The sequence below is a fragment of the Choloepus didactylus genome, chromosome 15 (genome assembly GCF_015220235.1).
Source record: "Choloepus didactylus isolate mChoDid1 chromosome 15, mChoDid1.pri, whole genome shotgun sequence".
In the NCBI taxonomy this organism is placed as follows: domain Eukaryota; kingdom Metazoa; phylum Chordata; class Mammalia; order Pilosa; family Megalonychidae; genus Choloepus; species Choloepus didactylus.
The window spans coordinates 36,673,390-36,688,800 of NC_051321.1; the positions used below are offsets into that span (position 1 = coordinate 36,673,390).

General features: G+C 52.1%; 1 protein-coding gene across 3 annotated transcripts in view; it reads left to right on the forward strand.

Annotated features, from left to right (window-relative positions):
• SLIT1 (slit guidance ligand 1) overlaps positions 1-15,246 on the forward strand; it is a 174,152-nt gene extending 158,906 nt beyond the window's left edge. For all 3 annotated transcript variants that reach the window (XM_037804257.1, XM_037804255.1, XM_037804256.1), the window contains 8 exons: positions 22-115; positions 2,488-2,625; positions 6,815-7,052; positions 8,664-8,794; positions 9,210-9,364; positions 10,448-10,736; positions 11,080-11,291; positions 12,072-15,246. In XM_037804257.1, coding sequence (XP_037660185.1) covers positions 22-115; positions 2,488-2,625; positions 6,815-7,052; positions 8,664-8,794; positions 9,210-9,364; positions 10,448-10,736; positions 11,080-11,291; positions 12,072-12,310 — 1,496 coding nt within the window. In that variant the 3' untranslated portion in view covers positions 12,311-15,246. The remainder of the gene's footprint in view (positions 1-21; positions 116-2,487; positions 2,626-6,814; positions 7,053-8,663; positions 8,795-9,209; positions 9,365-10,447; positions 10,737-11,079; positions 11,292-12,071) is intronic.
• The last annotated feature ends 165 nt before the right edge of the window (positions 15,247-15,411 follow it).

Sequence of the window (15,411 nt, forward strand, 5' to 3'; positions counted from 1 at the left end):
TCTTGCTCGTTCTCTCCCCAGGAAGGAACTGTGAGCAGCTGGTGGACTTCTGCTCCTCGGATTTGAACCCGTGCCAGCATGGGGCCCAGTGTGTGAGCACCCCGGACGGGCCCAGGTCAGTGCTGCCTGTTTCCGGGGCCAGGGAAGGTGCACAGCCGCCAAGTCAGACTGAATTCCCATCTGGGCTCTGCCAACTGCCTCTCCCCACCCTGAGTCCACCCCCGTCACGTGGGTTTAGCCTCAGCCCAGAGGGATCCTGGAGGCAGTGCTGTAGAGTGGTCAGGGGCCGCTGTGTGGCCACACGGACCTGGGTCTGTGGCTCTCTGGCTGCAGGACCCTTGGCAGATCCCTTGGCCACTCTGAGCCTCGGTTTTCTCATCTGTAAACTGGATGCAACAGTAGCTTCCTCCCAGGGCAGCTGTAAGGACTAGATGAGATAATGCATGGAAAGCACTTAGTCCCATGTTTGATATCTGATAAATACCCCATAAACAGTTATATCTTTCCAAAGCCACAATCTCTTGCCCAAATTACAAAATCCACAAAGCTCTGAAAACTAAAAGCCCATTTGACAGAAAAATCTGATCTGACCTGAACATTATTTGGTAATAAAAGCTGGCCTGCACTGACATGAGGCTATTACAGTTTTTATTCATCCCACGTAGTATGAATATTTGTAGATTTTGCTACAGAAATAAGAACATGTTTGATTGTGGGGCTGCCCCAGAGACCAGTGGCATGGTACATAATATGCAGTTAAATGTGCCCTGTATTACCTTTCCAAAATCCAAAAAATTCTGTATTCCAACCTTCTCAGGCCCCAAGAGGCTTGGGATAAGGGATCCTTGACATGTATTGTCTTTGTTGTTATTGGCATCTGGAGAGGTGCTTTTTCACCTGAAGACTACTGCATGAAGCTCCTGGGTTTTAAAAATATTGCCCTCATCTGCAGTTTTTTAAAATTTAATCTTATTTCTGGGAGACCGGTTTCTATCGGTCAGTGAGCACAGGGCACCCAGGGCAGAGCTCCTTGGGCCACTTGAGTCAAGGCTGGGGACAGACTCCCCCTGGGAGCCAAGGTCTAGCTGGTGCTACCAGCAGCCCTTGAAAAGGAGGGAGAATGCTCTCCCAGGACAGGGGGTCATTGAGGCCTCCAATGAGGCCAGCAGGTAGGGCATCGGCGGGGAAGGGTTGGCACTGTTGACCAAATAGCGGAGGCGGATGGGGGGGCATGCCCTGCCCCGTCCGAGAGGGAGCTGGACCTTGGAAGGTGGAAGAAAGCAGGATTGCCCATGGTCTGGTTTGGAACTGCTGGTATAGGCCCTGACTCCTCTGAACGCCTACTCTGTGCTCAGCCCTGGGCCTGGGGCTGCGGGCGCATAGTGGGGCACACGGTGCATGTTCTCTCAACTTCCTGTCTTGGTGGGAAGATGGTGCTGACAGACACCTAGCTTTGCTGGCAACATACCTGGAACCCAGCAGGTATTCAACAGACATTCACTGAATAAATGAATGAATAAATGAAAAAACCTGAATGAGTGGGAGGGTATCTTAGTTATGGTAGCATTTTTCAGATTGCGGCTCAAGACCCCTTCGTGGACTGTGATTAAGTGGAGGGGGGTGGGGATGAAGATGAATATTTAAAAATGAAACAGAATAGAAAATTTCAGAGGGCATCCTGCCATTCTATGCAGTAAGGACAAGGATTGTTGTGTGAGACTTCAGTTTCAAACGTCTGTGTGTGTGTGTGTGTGTGTGTGTGTGTGTGTGTGTGTGTGTGTGTGTGTGTGTGTGTGTGTGTGTGTGTGCATACTAGATTGAAAGGTATTTCCCACAGCTTGAGAAATGCTGGGTAGGGAATAAGTAAAAAACCCAGGCAAGAGCAGCCACCTGCCGTGTGAAGGCAGCGTGGTGTTGGGTGGGTCGGGTGGAAGGGTGGCTGCTGGGAGGCCTGACCACAGGGTGGGCTTGGTGTGGGAGGGGGAGGGAGGCTTTGCAGGACAAGGAGCATCCTGCAAGGCCGTGACTGACACAGAGGTGGAGGAGTGCCCCCTTTTTGACAGGCAAAGAGTGGATGAAATGGGTTTGGGGAGAGCAGTGAGGTGCTGGGAAGCTGGGAGCTGGCCTGGAGTCAAGGCACCCCCTGAATATTGGTCACCAGCCCTCCTGGGGCCCCAGAGGCTGGGCCTGGAGGAGGTGGGGAGGCTGGGGAAGAGGGATGGATGAGCCCCATGTGACTCAGAGCCATGGGTTGGCGGGTCCTGGGAGAACAGAGGATAGAGCCCAAGTCCATGCAAGCTCTCCTCTCATACTAGAAAAGCATCCCAGCTTTGTAACCAGGGCTCTGCTTGACCTCCTGGGGCCCCCCCACCGACCCACCAGGCTTTGGGGTCCTCTGTCACATGCCTAGGCCTTACCAGCCGCGTGGGTCCTGGGCCCCAGTGCACTCTCCTGGCTGAGCATCCACCCACCCCTGCCCGCCCCCAGGTGTGAGTGTGCTCCAGGTTACACAGGGGACAACTGCAGTGAGAACCAGGATGACTGCAGGGATCACGGCTGCCAGAACGGGGCCCGGTGCGTGGACGAGGTCAACGGTTACTCCTGCCTCTGTGCCGAGGGCTACAGGTGAGGGGCCCTTGTCCGCACCCCGAGTGACTCCTCACTGGCTCTCAGTGGCTGGCGGGAGCCCCCAGGCATCACCAGGGAGGGACTGGCTAAGGGGCAGAGCCTGGGAGTTGGCTCCTGGGGTTGCAACCATGGCTGTGCCCATCACCGGCTGTGTGGCCTTGGGAAACTTATTTAACCACCCTGAGCAGAGGTGGAGGGCTGCCAGCCTGTTTGCAAGAGGGATGGAAGTTGGGTACAGATTACTGGGCAGTGCCCCAACACGTACCTGCCCAGATGAACATCAGCAGACACGTCCAGCTGGAAAGGGCCAGTGTAGGGCCTGCCCCAAGCTGCCCCGCAGAGGTCATTTACCGTTGTCCCACCTTGATTTCCCTGGGAGGGTGGGGAGGACACCTGCCCCCTTCTAGCCCACCCCACACCCTGCATGCTTTGCTTGTGTACTTTTTAAAAAAAATAGCTTTATTGAGATATAATTCACACACCATACAATTCACCTTTCAATTAAAGCACACAGTTCATTGGCTTTTAGTATAGTTACAATACTGTGCATCCATCACACCATCAATTTTAAAGCATTTTCTTTATCCCAACAAGAAACCCCACACCTCTTAGCCAGCTGGCCCAGCCCCCAGCTCTAGGCAACCACTGATCTACTTTCTTTTTCTATAGATTTGCCTATTTTAGATACTTCATATAAATGGAATCATACAATATGTAGTTCTTTGAGACTGGCTTCTTTCACTTAGCATAATGTTTTCAAGATTCATCCATGTTGTAGCATGTATCAATGCATCATTTTTTTAAAAATTGTAAAAATACATATCTATATAAAACATGAAATTTGCCATTGTAACCATATTTAAGTATATACTTCAGTGAGTACTTCATTTCTTTTTATTGCCAAATAATATTCTATTGTATGAATAGGCCACAGTTTATTTACCCATTCCTCAGATGATGGACATTGGGGTTGTTTCCACTTTGGGCTATTATGAATAATGCTGCTCTGAACACTCACGTACAGGTTTTTGTGTGGCTGATGTTTTAAGTTCTCTTTAGGAGTGGAATTGCTGAGAGGCATGGTAACTCTAAGTTTAACCTTTGAGGAACTGTCTGACTGTTTTCCAAAGAGACTGTGCCATCTTACATCTCCACCAGCAGTTTATGAAGGTTCTCATTTTTCCACGTACTCGCCCACATGTGTTGTGTATCTTTCCTATTACACCCATCCTCAGAGATGTGAAGTTGTATCTTGTGCTTTTGATTTGCATTTCCCTGATGGCTAATGATGTTGAATATTTTTTGTGAGCTTATTGGTCATTTGCATATTATCTATGGAGAAATACATATTCAAGTCCTTGGTCTGTTTTTTAATTGAGCTATTTGCTTTTTATTACTGAGTTGTAATAATAGTTCTTTATATATTCTAAATACAAGTTCCTTATCAGACATATAATTTTCAAACATTTTCTCTCATTCTGTAGGTTTCCTTCTCGCTTTGTTGAAGGTATTGTTTGCAGCACAAACATTTTGAATTCTGATGAAGTCCAATTTATCTATTTTTTCTTTTGTCATTTGTGCTTTTGGTGTCTTATCTAAGAAACCATTGCCTAATCCAAGGTCATGAAGAATTACAACTATGTTTTCTTCTAAAATTTTTATAATTTTAGCTCTCATATTTAGGTTTTTGATCCATTTTGAGTTGATTTTTGAATTTGGTTTGAAGTAGGAGTCCAAAATGATCTTGTATCATACAATCTTTTTGAACTCATTTATTGTTTATAACAATGTTTTAGTGGATTCCTTAGGATTTTCTATATCCAAGATCATGTCATCTACAAATAGAGATTTGTATTTTCTAATCTGGATGCCTTTTGTTTCATTTTCTTGCCTAATTCCTCTGGCTAGAACCTTCAGTACAATATTTAATCAAAGCAGGAAGAGCAGATATCCTTGTCTTGTTCCTGATCTTAGGGAGGAAAGCACTCAGTCTTTCACCATTAAGTACAATATTAGCTTCATTGATGAAGTTCACTTCTATGCCTAGTTTGTTGAGTGTCTTTATCAGAAAGGAGTGTTGAATTTTTTCAAATGCTTTTTTCTGAGTCTATTGAGATGATTATGAGGTTTTGTCTTTTATTCTATTAATGTGATATATTACTGTGATGGCTAATTTCCTGTGTCAACTTGCTTATGTCATGGTGTCCAGTTGTCTGGTCAAGCGAGCACTGGCCTGATTATTACCGTGAGGGTATTTTGTGGATTTAAATAATTAGTCAGATGATTGTATCCTTGGTTGATTACATCTACCGTCCACAAAGGAGATTGCCTTCAGCAATGAGAGAAGTCTCATCCAATCAGTTGAAGGCCTTAAAGGCAGTACTGATGATTTCAGCAGTCAGCAGGAAGAATTTCTACTTCAGCCAGCCAGATTCTCCTGGGGAATTCACTGAAACCTTCATCAGAGTTTCCACTTGTGGCCTGCCTTGTGGGATTCAGACTTACCAATTCCCATGGTTGTGTGACCCAATTCTTATTAAAAAAAAAATCTGTTAATATTTACATATTTTTGTTGGTTGTATTTCTCTGGAAAACCTTGCCTAACACAAATACATTGACTGTCTTTTGAGTGTTAAACCAATCCTGCATTCCTTGGATAAATCCCCCTTGGTCACAGCATATAATCATCTGTGTATAACTGGATTTGATTTGCTACTATCTTGTAGAGGATTTTTGTGTCTATTCCTACAGAATATTGGTCTATAATTTTCTTTGCTTATGATATCTTTGTCTGGTTTTTATACTGGCCTTATAGAATGCATTTGGAAGTGTTCCTTCCTCTTCTATTTTTGGGAAGAGTTTGTGAAGAATTAGTATTAATTCTTCTCTAAATGTTTGGCAGAATTCACCAGTGAAGCCATATGGTTCTGGGTTTTTCATTGTGGGAAGGTTTTTGATTATTAATTTGATCTCTTTTCTTGTTATGGGTCTACTCAAATTTTCTGTTTCTTCTTGAAACAGTTTTAGTAATTTGTGCCTTCCTAGGAATCTGTACATTTCATCTATGCTGTCTAATTTGTTGCCATACAGTTGTTCATAGTATTCCCTTATTGCGGTCGCAGTTGACTCGTCTGGGGGGGGAGGTGGCGGCCGGTTACCAAATTTTAGGCTCTTAGGATTGTTTGGAGGGTACTGGCGGCGGGGGCTTTTTCCCGGAGGCGAGGGCGAGGCGGGGGACTGGGCCTGGTCCCCGGCGTAGGCGTGTAAAGTATGGAGGGCGGCGAGAAAGGAACAAGCGGGACACGGTTTTTTTAGGGTGAAGAAGCCAAGAGAGTTTATTAGGGGAGAGGACAAGCTTATATCGGGCGTTTAGAGGGCGGGGTAGCTGTAGAGGTTAAAGGCTTGGATTGGTTTTGAGAGGGCGCGGAGGTTGATTGAAAAGGGGCGAGAGTTGTTTTGGTAACGGTGTTTGGCAACAATGTATGCGCACTGGTGGTAATGGGAGTTGCACTGGCAACGGGGAGTGTCCGGGCAAGATAAGGGGGTGGGGAAAAGGCGTTTTTTTCCGGCAAGCCTCCCCTAACAGTGTTATTTTGGGTGAGGAAATGGGGCCTGTCTCCGGCCTTACTTTCCCAGGCCCGGGGGGCTGCGGAGGGCGCTGTTGCCCGTGCCCACCACCCTCCCCAGGGGCTGATCAGGTCCTTCAGCCCAGGCCCGCCAAGTTGAAGCACGTAATCAGTGTCCCGCACCTTATAATTCTTTTTATTTCTGTAAGGTTGGTAGTAATGTCCCCTCTGTTATTTCTGTAAAATGGGTACAGTAAAACTGGAGCAGTGTAAAACCTGAGAGTAAAACATGAGCAGTGGTGCTTCTCAAATTTCCATGTGCACATGAATCACCTGGGATCTTGTTAAAAGCAAGTTCAGATTTAGTAGGTTTTCCATGTCTGACCAGTGCCCAGGTGATGCCGATGCTGCTGGTCCAGGGACCACACCTGTTTCTCACCTTGTTTCTCAGTATCCTAACTCACAGTTCTCTTGGGAAAAGTGTCCATTAGGAGCATCTTCTGTGACTTTAAGGATCCGTTTTCCCAAGCTGTTCAGTGATTTCCTCTCCAGATGTGGGAGGGGGGAATGTCCCTTCTGTTTGGCCCTGCCCTCTCTGACTTATTTCCTTTCCCTTTCAGTGGACAGCTCTGTGAGACCCCTCCCCACCCGCCTGCCCCCAGGAGCCCCTGCGAGGGGACTGAATGCCAGAACGGGGCCCACTGTGTGGACCAGGGCAGCCGGCCCGTGTGCCAGTGCCTCCCGGGCTTCGGCGGCCCCGAGTGTGAGAAGTTGCTCAGTGTTAACTTCGTGGACCGGGACACTTACCTGCAGTTCACTGACCTGCAGAACTGGCCACGGGCCAACATCACGCTGCAGGTGCATGTCCAGGAGGCCTGGGCACAGAGGGGAGGCAGGAGCAGGTCAGAGCATCAGGATGCACCCCTGCCCAGGGGAGATGGAAGGGCCCTTTGTTAGTCAAGACTCGGGTTGTGAGAGTCAGAATCTCAGCTTGAACTAGTTCAAGCACAATTAGAAACCAGTCTCAGAGACAAGCAGGCTTCATGACTAGATCCAGGAACCCAAACTTGCTACGACCCTCTTCCATCACCTTTTGTCTCACCTGCTTAGCTTCAGCCTCCAACAACGCAGACAGGCTTTGTCCATGTGGCTAAACATGGCCAGGGTTAGCTCTGGGCTTATGTCTTTAACCAGTTATCCCTGGGGTCTCTCAAGTTTCATATCTTGAATTTCATCTCAGAACATCATCATGTTGAGGGGGAAAAAAGAAAGTCCCACTTCAACACAATTAATGACTAATATATATATATATTTCGCTGATATTTTGGGGAAAGCAGAGAAGAGTTACTGCATATCACATGGTTAAAAAAAAATCTAAATTCCTCTTTTAGACATCTTTCTTTTCCCAAAATTCTATTCCCTATCACAAATGCCACATGTTCTCTCTTTTCTTTTCTCCCCCTCTCCTTCCCTCCTTCCTTTTTCTCAGAACCCTTCAGCCTCTCAGACCTGCTCACTCTGCTCTCCTCTCTCACATCACCTCTCCAAAATCCTATCTGCTTACACTTTTCCACACAGCAAGACAACAGCTAGCCTAACTAAACAAAATAAAACTCTCCAGCACCCTGGCCAGCCATTGCTTCAGGCACATCTTTAGACAGGCTCAGTTTACCTCCATATTCCTACCCTGACAAGGTCCCAATGCTGGAGATGGAGAGGGGCTCTTCCCCGCCGGCTCCCGATGGACAGCAGTCCTGGGGGGCTCCGGCCTGGCCTCAGTCATGTGCCCATCCCTGGTCTGATCACTGAGTCCAGGGAGATGGGGCACTTTGATTGGTCCAGCCTGGGCCAATCTACAGACCAGAGGGCCAAGGTCTTTACTAAAAGAAAGGGAGGGGGGAGGATGGAGGGACAAGGCAGGAAAAAAAAGACCATGGCTCCTCCAGCATCTCGGAGGACTCTTCCTCACAAGGCAGAAATGCTGCTTTTGTTCGCATGGCTGCAGTGACAAGACACTGCCTCCTGAGTGACTCCTTTCAAGTTTGGGCAGCTCTGGCAGTTTGAGAGCCTTCCTGAACTCAGCCTCTCTGACGTTCCCATGCTAGCCCTAGGGCTGCTCCCTGAGGCCCACAGAACCTGGCTGCCCCGCATCTGTGAGATAGTGTTCCCATTCCAACTTTTCTTCCCTGGGCAAATCAGGCCAGGTCTCCTACCTTCTCCTCCTGGCACAGGGTTTCCAGGCCTCAGCTGGCTCGTCTGTCCTCCCCTGCTCGGCACTGGTCGGACTGGTGGTGGGTAATAGTTGAAAGTGGGGCAGGAGGGCATATGGTGCTGGGGAGGCTGGTCAGTTAGGGGAGGACACAGCACTTCTCTTCCAGACATGGGTCCCCCTATGCCCCACCTGTCACCTGTGCTGCTGCATGGGGTGGTTTGGGGTGGGGTGGGAGAGAAAGTGCTGTTGCCCATCAGGTCTCCACAGCTGAGGACAATGGGATTCTGCTGTACAACGGGGACAATGACCACATCGCGGTTGAGCTGTACCAGGGCCACGTGCGTGTCAGCTATGACCCAGGCAGCTACCCCAGCTCTGCCATCTACAGGTAGGGCTTCCTCATGCCACCGACGGCCGTTAGGGGCTGGGGGACTGCCAGGGTGAGGTCTCCTGGACCAGAAGCAGGCAGTTATTGGTACCACCAGAACCCTGGGCTGCCCAAGTGGAAAGGACGTTTGAACCATCTAGTCCAGCAGCTGCTTGGGTTTGAGGCTCTCCGAGGGGAAGGGGGGATTAATAAGTTGGAGACCCCTGCCCCGAATGTCTCAGCTTTCCCCAAGGAGCCCTAAGAAGGGGAGTAGGCATGAGCTGCCCATCAGTCACCAAGCTTCACAGTCCCCTGGCTTGCAGATTTGGTTCCTTGGGAAGCAGCTGCCAGACATGCTTTCTGGGGAAGCACCCGGGCAGGGCTGGCCAAAGCTGAAGCTCACTCCCTGGGGTGGGGGCACCCTGTCTTCTTCCAGTGCCGAGACAATCAACGATGGGCAGTTCCATACCGTTGAGCTGGTCACCTTTGACCAGATGGTGAATCTCTCCATCGATGGTGGCAGCCCCATGACCATGGACAACTTCGGCAAACACTACACACTCAACAGTGAGGCCCCCCTCTATGTGGGAGGTGAGGACTTGGCCCAGCGGAGGCCTCAGCTGCCTCTGCACCCTCAGACCCATCCATCAGGTAGATGAGACAGCTGTTCCAGGGGGGCGTCTTCTGCCTGACACTTGTCAGGAGAGGTGGTGTCCAGGGTGCTGAACTATAGGGGAAAAGGGCAAGGGGTGGGAGAAGGTCCTAGTGATCGGCCAAGCTGCTGGTGGGTCTTCTCTCCACCCCTGCCCAGAGCTCCAGGCCAGACTGAGCAGGCAGGGTGGGTGCCTGGGTTGGACCCAAGGCCTGGCCTAAGGGTGGGCCTGGGATCCCCTGGTTGTCTTCCCCACTGTGGACACCTTTCCTCTTGGATTTAGGCCAGTTCTAGGTCTGTCCCCAGAGGCCCAGGGCAGCTGCAGGAGACCCAGGCACGGGTGTCCACACATGGACCAAACCTCCCCACCTGGCCCTATAGGCACTGCAGGACACATGACCCCCAGGCCTCCACCCGCAAACATTTCTAGGTCTGGACGAGTAGGCTCCCAGGCACAGTGGGGCTGTCTCTGTTGCACAGAGGCTTGCTGAGACTTCCAGGCAGACAGACAGACCCCTGGGTTCTACTCCCGGCTCTGCTGTTGATGAGTTGTGCAACTTTGGGCTAAACACCTGGCAAGTGGCAGTAGTGGTACCTACCTCAGAGGGTTGCTGGAAGGGAGGATCACAAAAGCAGCTGACAAAGTGCCATACACAGGAATTCTAGGCCTCGGGTTAGGGTCTCTGGGAGGCCTCAGCTGGTGTCCCAGAGGGAAGGAAGGAGCCCCCCTCCCTTGAGCAGGCCCTGGCTGAGGCCATCCAGACTTCAGGAACAGGGACCCCAAAGCCCCCCTTATCGGCTGTCTGCTGGCAGTCCTGACACTCCTAGGCTCTCATCTCCTAGGAAACAGCTTTTTCATTTCTCCTGGGAAAGGAGTTTGGGCCCTCAAAGGTAGCAGAGTACCTGGGCTCAGGGTTGCAGACAGGAGGACAGAGGTAGAATGGCTACCTCAGAGGTAGGTGCCAGGCCAGATGGTGAATTTCTCTCAATCTCAGCCCAGCTCTGCCCTGCCCCCACCCCAGGGATGCCCGTGGACATGAACTCGGCCGCCTTCCGCCTATGGCAGGTCCTTAATGGCACCAGCTTCCACGGTTGCATCCGAAACCTGTACATCAACAATGAGCTGCAGGACTTCACCAAGACGCAGATGAAGCCGGGTGTGGTGCCAGGCTGTGAGCCCTGCCGCAAGCTCTACTGCCTGCACGGCATCTGCCAGCCTGATGCCAGCCCGGGGCCCGTGTGCCACTGCGAGGCTGGCTGGGGGGGCCTGCACTGCGACCAGCCAGCTGATGGCCCCTGCCATGGCCACAAGTGAGCCTGGGAAGGGAGGGGACCCTCAGAGCCTGTCCACTGCCCCTTTCTCATGAGTGCCTCTTCCCCATGGCAAGAGGCGCCACATGGACTGTAATTTTTAACCCCCCAAATCGGGACATGTGGCCTATCACAGGGTTTTATTATCTTTTTCTAGTTATCAGTTTATCAATAGGAAAAGGTCCACAGGGATAATCACACTGAAACATTACTCCCTTTGTTTAAATCTCGGGAACAGAATAAAGTCCCATGAAGTCAAGACCGGGAGGTGTGGGGTACCCCAGGCGTGGGCCTCGGATGCTTTTGGCCTGGTTTCATGGTGCCTTCTCTCTGTCCCCTCCAGGTGTGTCCATGGGAAATGTGTGCCCCTCGATGCTCTTTCCTACAGCTGCCAGTGCCAGGATGGGTACTCGGGGGCCCTGTGCAACAAGGCCAGGGCACCGGCAGACCCCTGCGGGGGCCTGCGGTGCCTCCACGGCCACTGCCAGGCCTCGGCTGCCAAGGGGGCGCACTGTGTGTGCGACCTGGGCTTTTCGGGAGAGCTGTGTGAGCAAGGTCAGGCGCCCCCCCTCCTGACACGCCCTCTCCAGTTTCCTCCCCACAACTTGCTTTACCAACTTGACTTGTTCTTTCTCCCAAACTCAGCAAGCCCTCCGTACTGCCCACCCACATCTGCATCCTGGGCTACCACTGGACTTTGGTGCCCTCCACCCTCTGGGCACAGAGCCCATCCCCAGAGAGACACCCCATCTCCCCCTGGCCCAGCTTTGCCTGCAGCCCCCTTCTCTGGGGTAGCTGTCCCTCCTCACCGAGGAGATCCCCCAGAGTAAAGGCTCCTGGCCACACTGCCCCATCCTGGCCCCATCCCCGTGGGACCTGGGGAGCAGCAGGAAGTCTGAGGGTTGGGGACTCCTTGCCAGGCCCTGTGTCCGCCTTGATCAAGGAGCTTCTGCTGGAAACAGATTCTCCTGAGGCCAGCCAGCAGGAAGCCAGAGAACCCCAGAACTCATGCAACTTCAGAGGAGTCTCCTGGGCTACACTCCCGCCCCCCACATGCGAATTCCTTTTATAACATTATTGCCTCCCAGGCTCCCGGCCTCTCCCTGCACACCTCTGGCCAGGGGGCGACCCCTGGCGCCGGCAGCCCGTTCTCTCTGGGAGCGCCCCCACAGCTGGAGAGCGCCCCCGAGGAGGCGCGTGCATGTGCATGTCGGGCCGGAGGAGGGGACTGAGAGCCGAGTGCTCCGCCTGATCCTCGGACGCTGCCCCCTTCTCCTTCTCCAGTCTCCCCGTGGGTGTGCCCTGAGGCTCTCTCTCGGTGTCTGTCCCATCCAGGGTCCGAGTGCCGGGGGGACCCTGTCCGGGACTTTCACCAGGTCCAGAGGGGCTATGCCATCTGCCAGACCACGCGCCCCCTGTCGTGGGTCGAGTGCCGGGGCTCATGCCGGGGCCAGGGCTGCTGCCAGGGCCTGCGGCTGAAGCGGAGGAAGTTCACCTTCGAGTGCAGCGACGGGACCTCTTTTGCTGAGGAGGTGGAGAAGCCCACCAAATGTGGCTGTGCCCTCTGCGCGTAGCCCCCAGCGTGGACGGGGATGGGGTGGGGTGAGGGCGGGAGGGGGGACACGGCCACAGCAGAGACCGAGGTGCCATCACCTGGACAGCTCCTGGGCACGTGGGAGCTGGGCCAGAGGGCACCCTGGCCGCGGCCCTCCGAGGTGCCAGGGCAGCCTTTCTAAAGCAAATGGTGCTGCGGCTGGAGCTGCAGACTGCTCTCTTGGGAAGTGCCTTGCACAGATAGGCGCTTAATAAATACTTGTTGAATGAATGTGTGCATGAGGTTGGGCTGAGACGTACAGAATGGAGGTGTCTCTCCTGGCCCACTACCGGGATCTGGAGAGCGGTCCCCTTCCCAAACCAGCCCTTTCCCTCTCACCTGTGGCCCATTCTGACCTGAAACTGGGTCCCAGCCTCTTGCCAGTCTGTGGATAGCCTTGGAAGTACTCTCAGCCTACCCTGGGGCAGCCAGCCTGGCTCTCAGGGTCATCCTGCTGCTGCCAGGAGGCCAGGCTGTGGATGGGCAGGGCCTCCTCCTGCTGGCCAGGAAGGGACTGACCCTTGCTCCATGGGCTGACGGGCAGCGCTGCAGCTACTGCTAGGGAAGAAGGCTAGGGGTAGGGGTGGTTCTTGGGACCAGGCCTCTGAATCCTGAAGTAAGTTATGAGATGACCACTGTAGCTTTGAGAAGGGGGGCTCATGTGGGTTGCTTGGGGTTGGGGTCCCATCAAAGAGGGCAGGGGAGTTCGTGATTCCATCTGAATAAGTATCACTAGCTTCCCGACACAAGGCAAGCAGAAGGGGTGTTAGTCCTGGGCTTCCCCAGCCTCCAACCGGCCACCAGCTGCTGAAGAGCCACCGACAAAGGGGTGGGGCCACTGGGGACTGGGCTCAGAACCCCAGACACTGCAGACCAGTAGGGCACAGTGTCCAGACTCCTGGTCCTGTCTCCATTTACCCTGTCACTTTGGGCAACCTTTCCTTGGGCCTCAGTTTCCTCAGCTACAAAATGGGGAGGGAGGCTGGAGAAGAATGCGTTAGAAGACCCACATCAACAAGGATTTCTGTGCATGAATTGGGGCTGGGTGTTGTGGGTGTTCTGCCCTTACGGACTCATGGGAACTACTAATCACAGAGCATCGCAGGGCCGAGCAGAATGCTTGGGAAGATAGTGGTGCTGAGTGGCAGCTCCAGCCATAGACGCTGGCCCAGGTGTGTTGCTTCTGCCCTAGGCGTTGCAATGAAGGATTCAGTGTTTCAAGTCACTGACTACTTGAGCATCTGACTACAAATGCTTCTCTTCCACACAGAATGAAAATGCAAAGATTATTTTTGAGCTGGCTGGAGGGAAAAAAGGTCACACACTTCTTTCCCAGATGTCTCCCCAAGAGTGTGTGCCCCTGGGTCATCCTAGTGGCAAGGGGAGTGGGCATGTTCCTTTCCTGGTTCCCTCCATCTGCAAAGAGAAGGCAAGGTTGGGGAAGTGTGTTTTAGGGGATTGGAGTGGTGCTGTGCCTGTGTCCCCAATGTGGGTGGCGAGGGGAGCCCTTGATGCTGATAGGAAAGGGTTTGAGCCTTCTGCAACTATGGGAGCCTGGTGTGCTCCATTCCACCAGAATCCAACGGGCAGAGTGCCCCACCCTGCGCAACTACTGAACTGTCCTCGTGGTTGAATATACCCCTCACCAAGGGGCCAGACTCTATTTTCTTACAGCTCTGAGAAAGGCCTTGGTGGCCCATACAGTAGTTTCGTGTGTCCGGCCTCCAGTGGACAGGAGCCTGGGCCTTGCAGGCTTCTCCTGGGGCTTCATGGCATCCTTCCCTTAGACTCTGAGCCACTATGGGACTCTGGAAAACCGCTAGCACCAGGCTGGATAGTGAAGAAAACCTCAAGTGCAGCTAGCCTGCCCTTCCCCCAAGGAAAGGTGTTCTGGGACATGCAACCCTGAGATACATACCTTCTCCAGCCACCACCATTCCCCGCTGGCCTGGAGAAGCAACTTTCTGAGCCTGAGGAACACTGACTGGTAGGAAGCATTAACTTTGCTCTGCAGAAAGTGGAAAGGGCACATGTAGACAGGTGAGGGCTGCTAGGAGTCCTGCATTCCCCCCCTACGTCCCTCACCCAAGGCAAAGGGATTGGGAGGTCAGAAGATGGCATGTTCGTTCCCAGGGAGTATGCTTGTAAGCCTACTGCCACCCATACCACCAGTTGTCCCCCAACCCGTCACCACCAGCACCCCCAGCACAGCTCTATGCTCAGTCCTCAGGTGAGTCAGAGGATTGGGATCCACCACAAGAGTGAGGCCAGCAAGGGGCCAAGAGTGTGTGCCCGGATCACCTTTTCCTCCACCTTACCCATCAGTCTGCAAGTTGCTAAGTGAATCATCACTCAACGTTGCCTGCTCACATTTGGGCTTGTTGACAGTCACAAAGAAGGCTGCTATGGAACCGTCCCATGGAGAAATCACCTCCACACCTTGCAACCCCTTTGGTAAAGACCTTTCGTTTGCTTTGATGTCGCCATTGGCCATTTCCATCGAACATGCACTGAAGAGACACAAGCAGGGAAGTCCTGAGGGAGCTGTTGCTTTGGCAGCTGACAGCAGTGTCCTGGGACTCCCTTGTGAAGGTGTCAGGACATGGAAAAGGCTGGACTTTGTCTTCTCTTTGCCTGCTGTTAGCCTAACCACAAAAGTATCTCTTTATACAGAATACTTACAGATTCTAATATATATTTGTATTTCATTTTGTTATAGTATTTTTATACGTTAAAGGTCAACATCCAGTGTCTTGTTTTGATTTTCAGATGCTATGATGTGGTTGTGATACTTGTTTGGGATGGAGTCTTTTTAAAGAGACTGGTTTAGAACAAGCCCATGAGGGAGTCACAGCTGTCCTTTCCCTAGAAGCAGTATTGTTTTAGAACATGTTGGATATTGTCTGGTGTCTTCCAAGTGAACATGATATTGATTCACTCAAATTCTGCCTTACTGATCTCTTTTTCTCAACCAAAGATGAGCCCCAGGCTGCCAGCATGCACCATCCCAGAGCACAAGGGTTCTGGGCTGATCATCCGGGATGGCTCCAACATGCACACACAGGACGTCCAAGTCTAGAA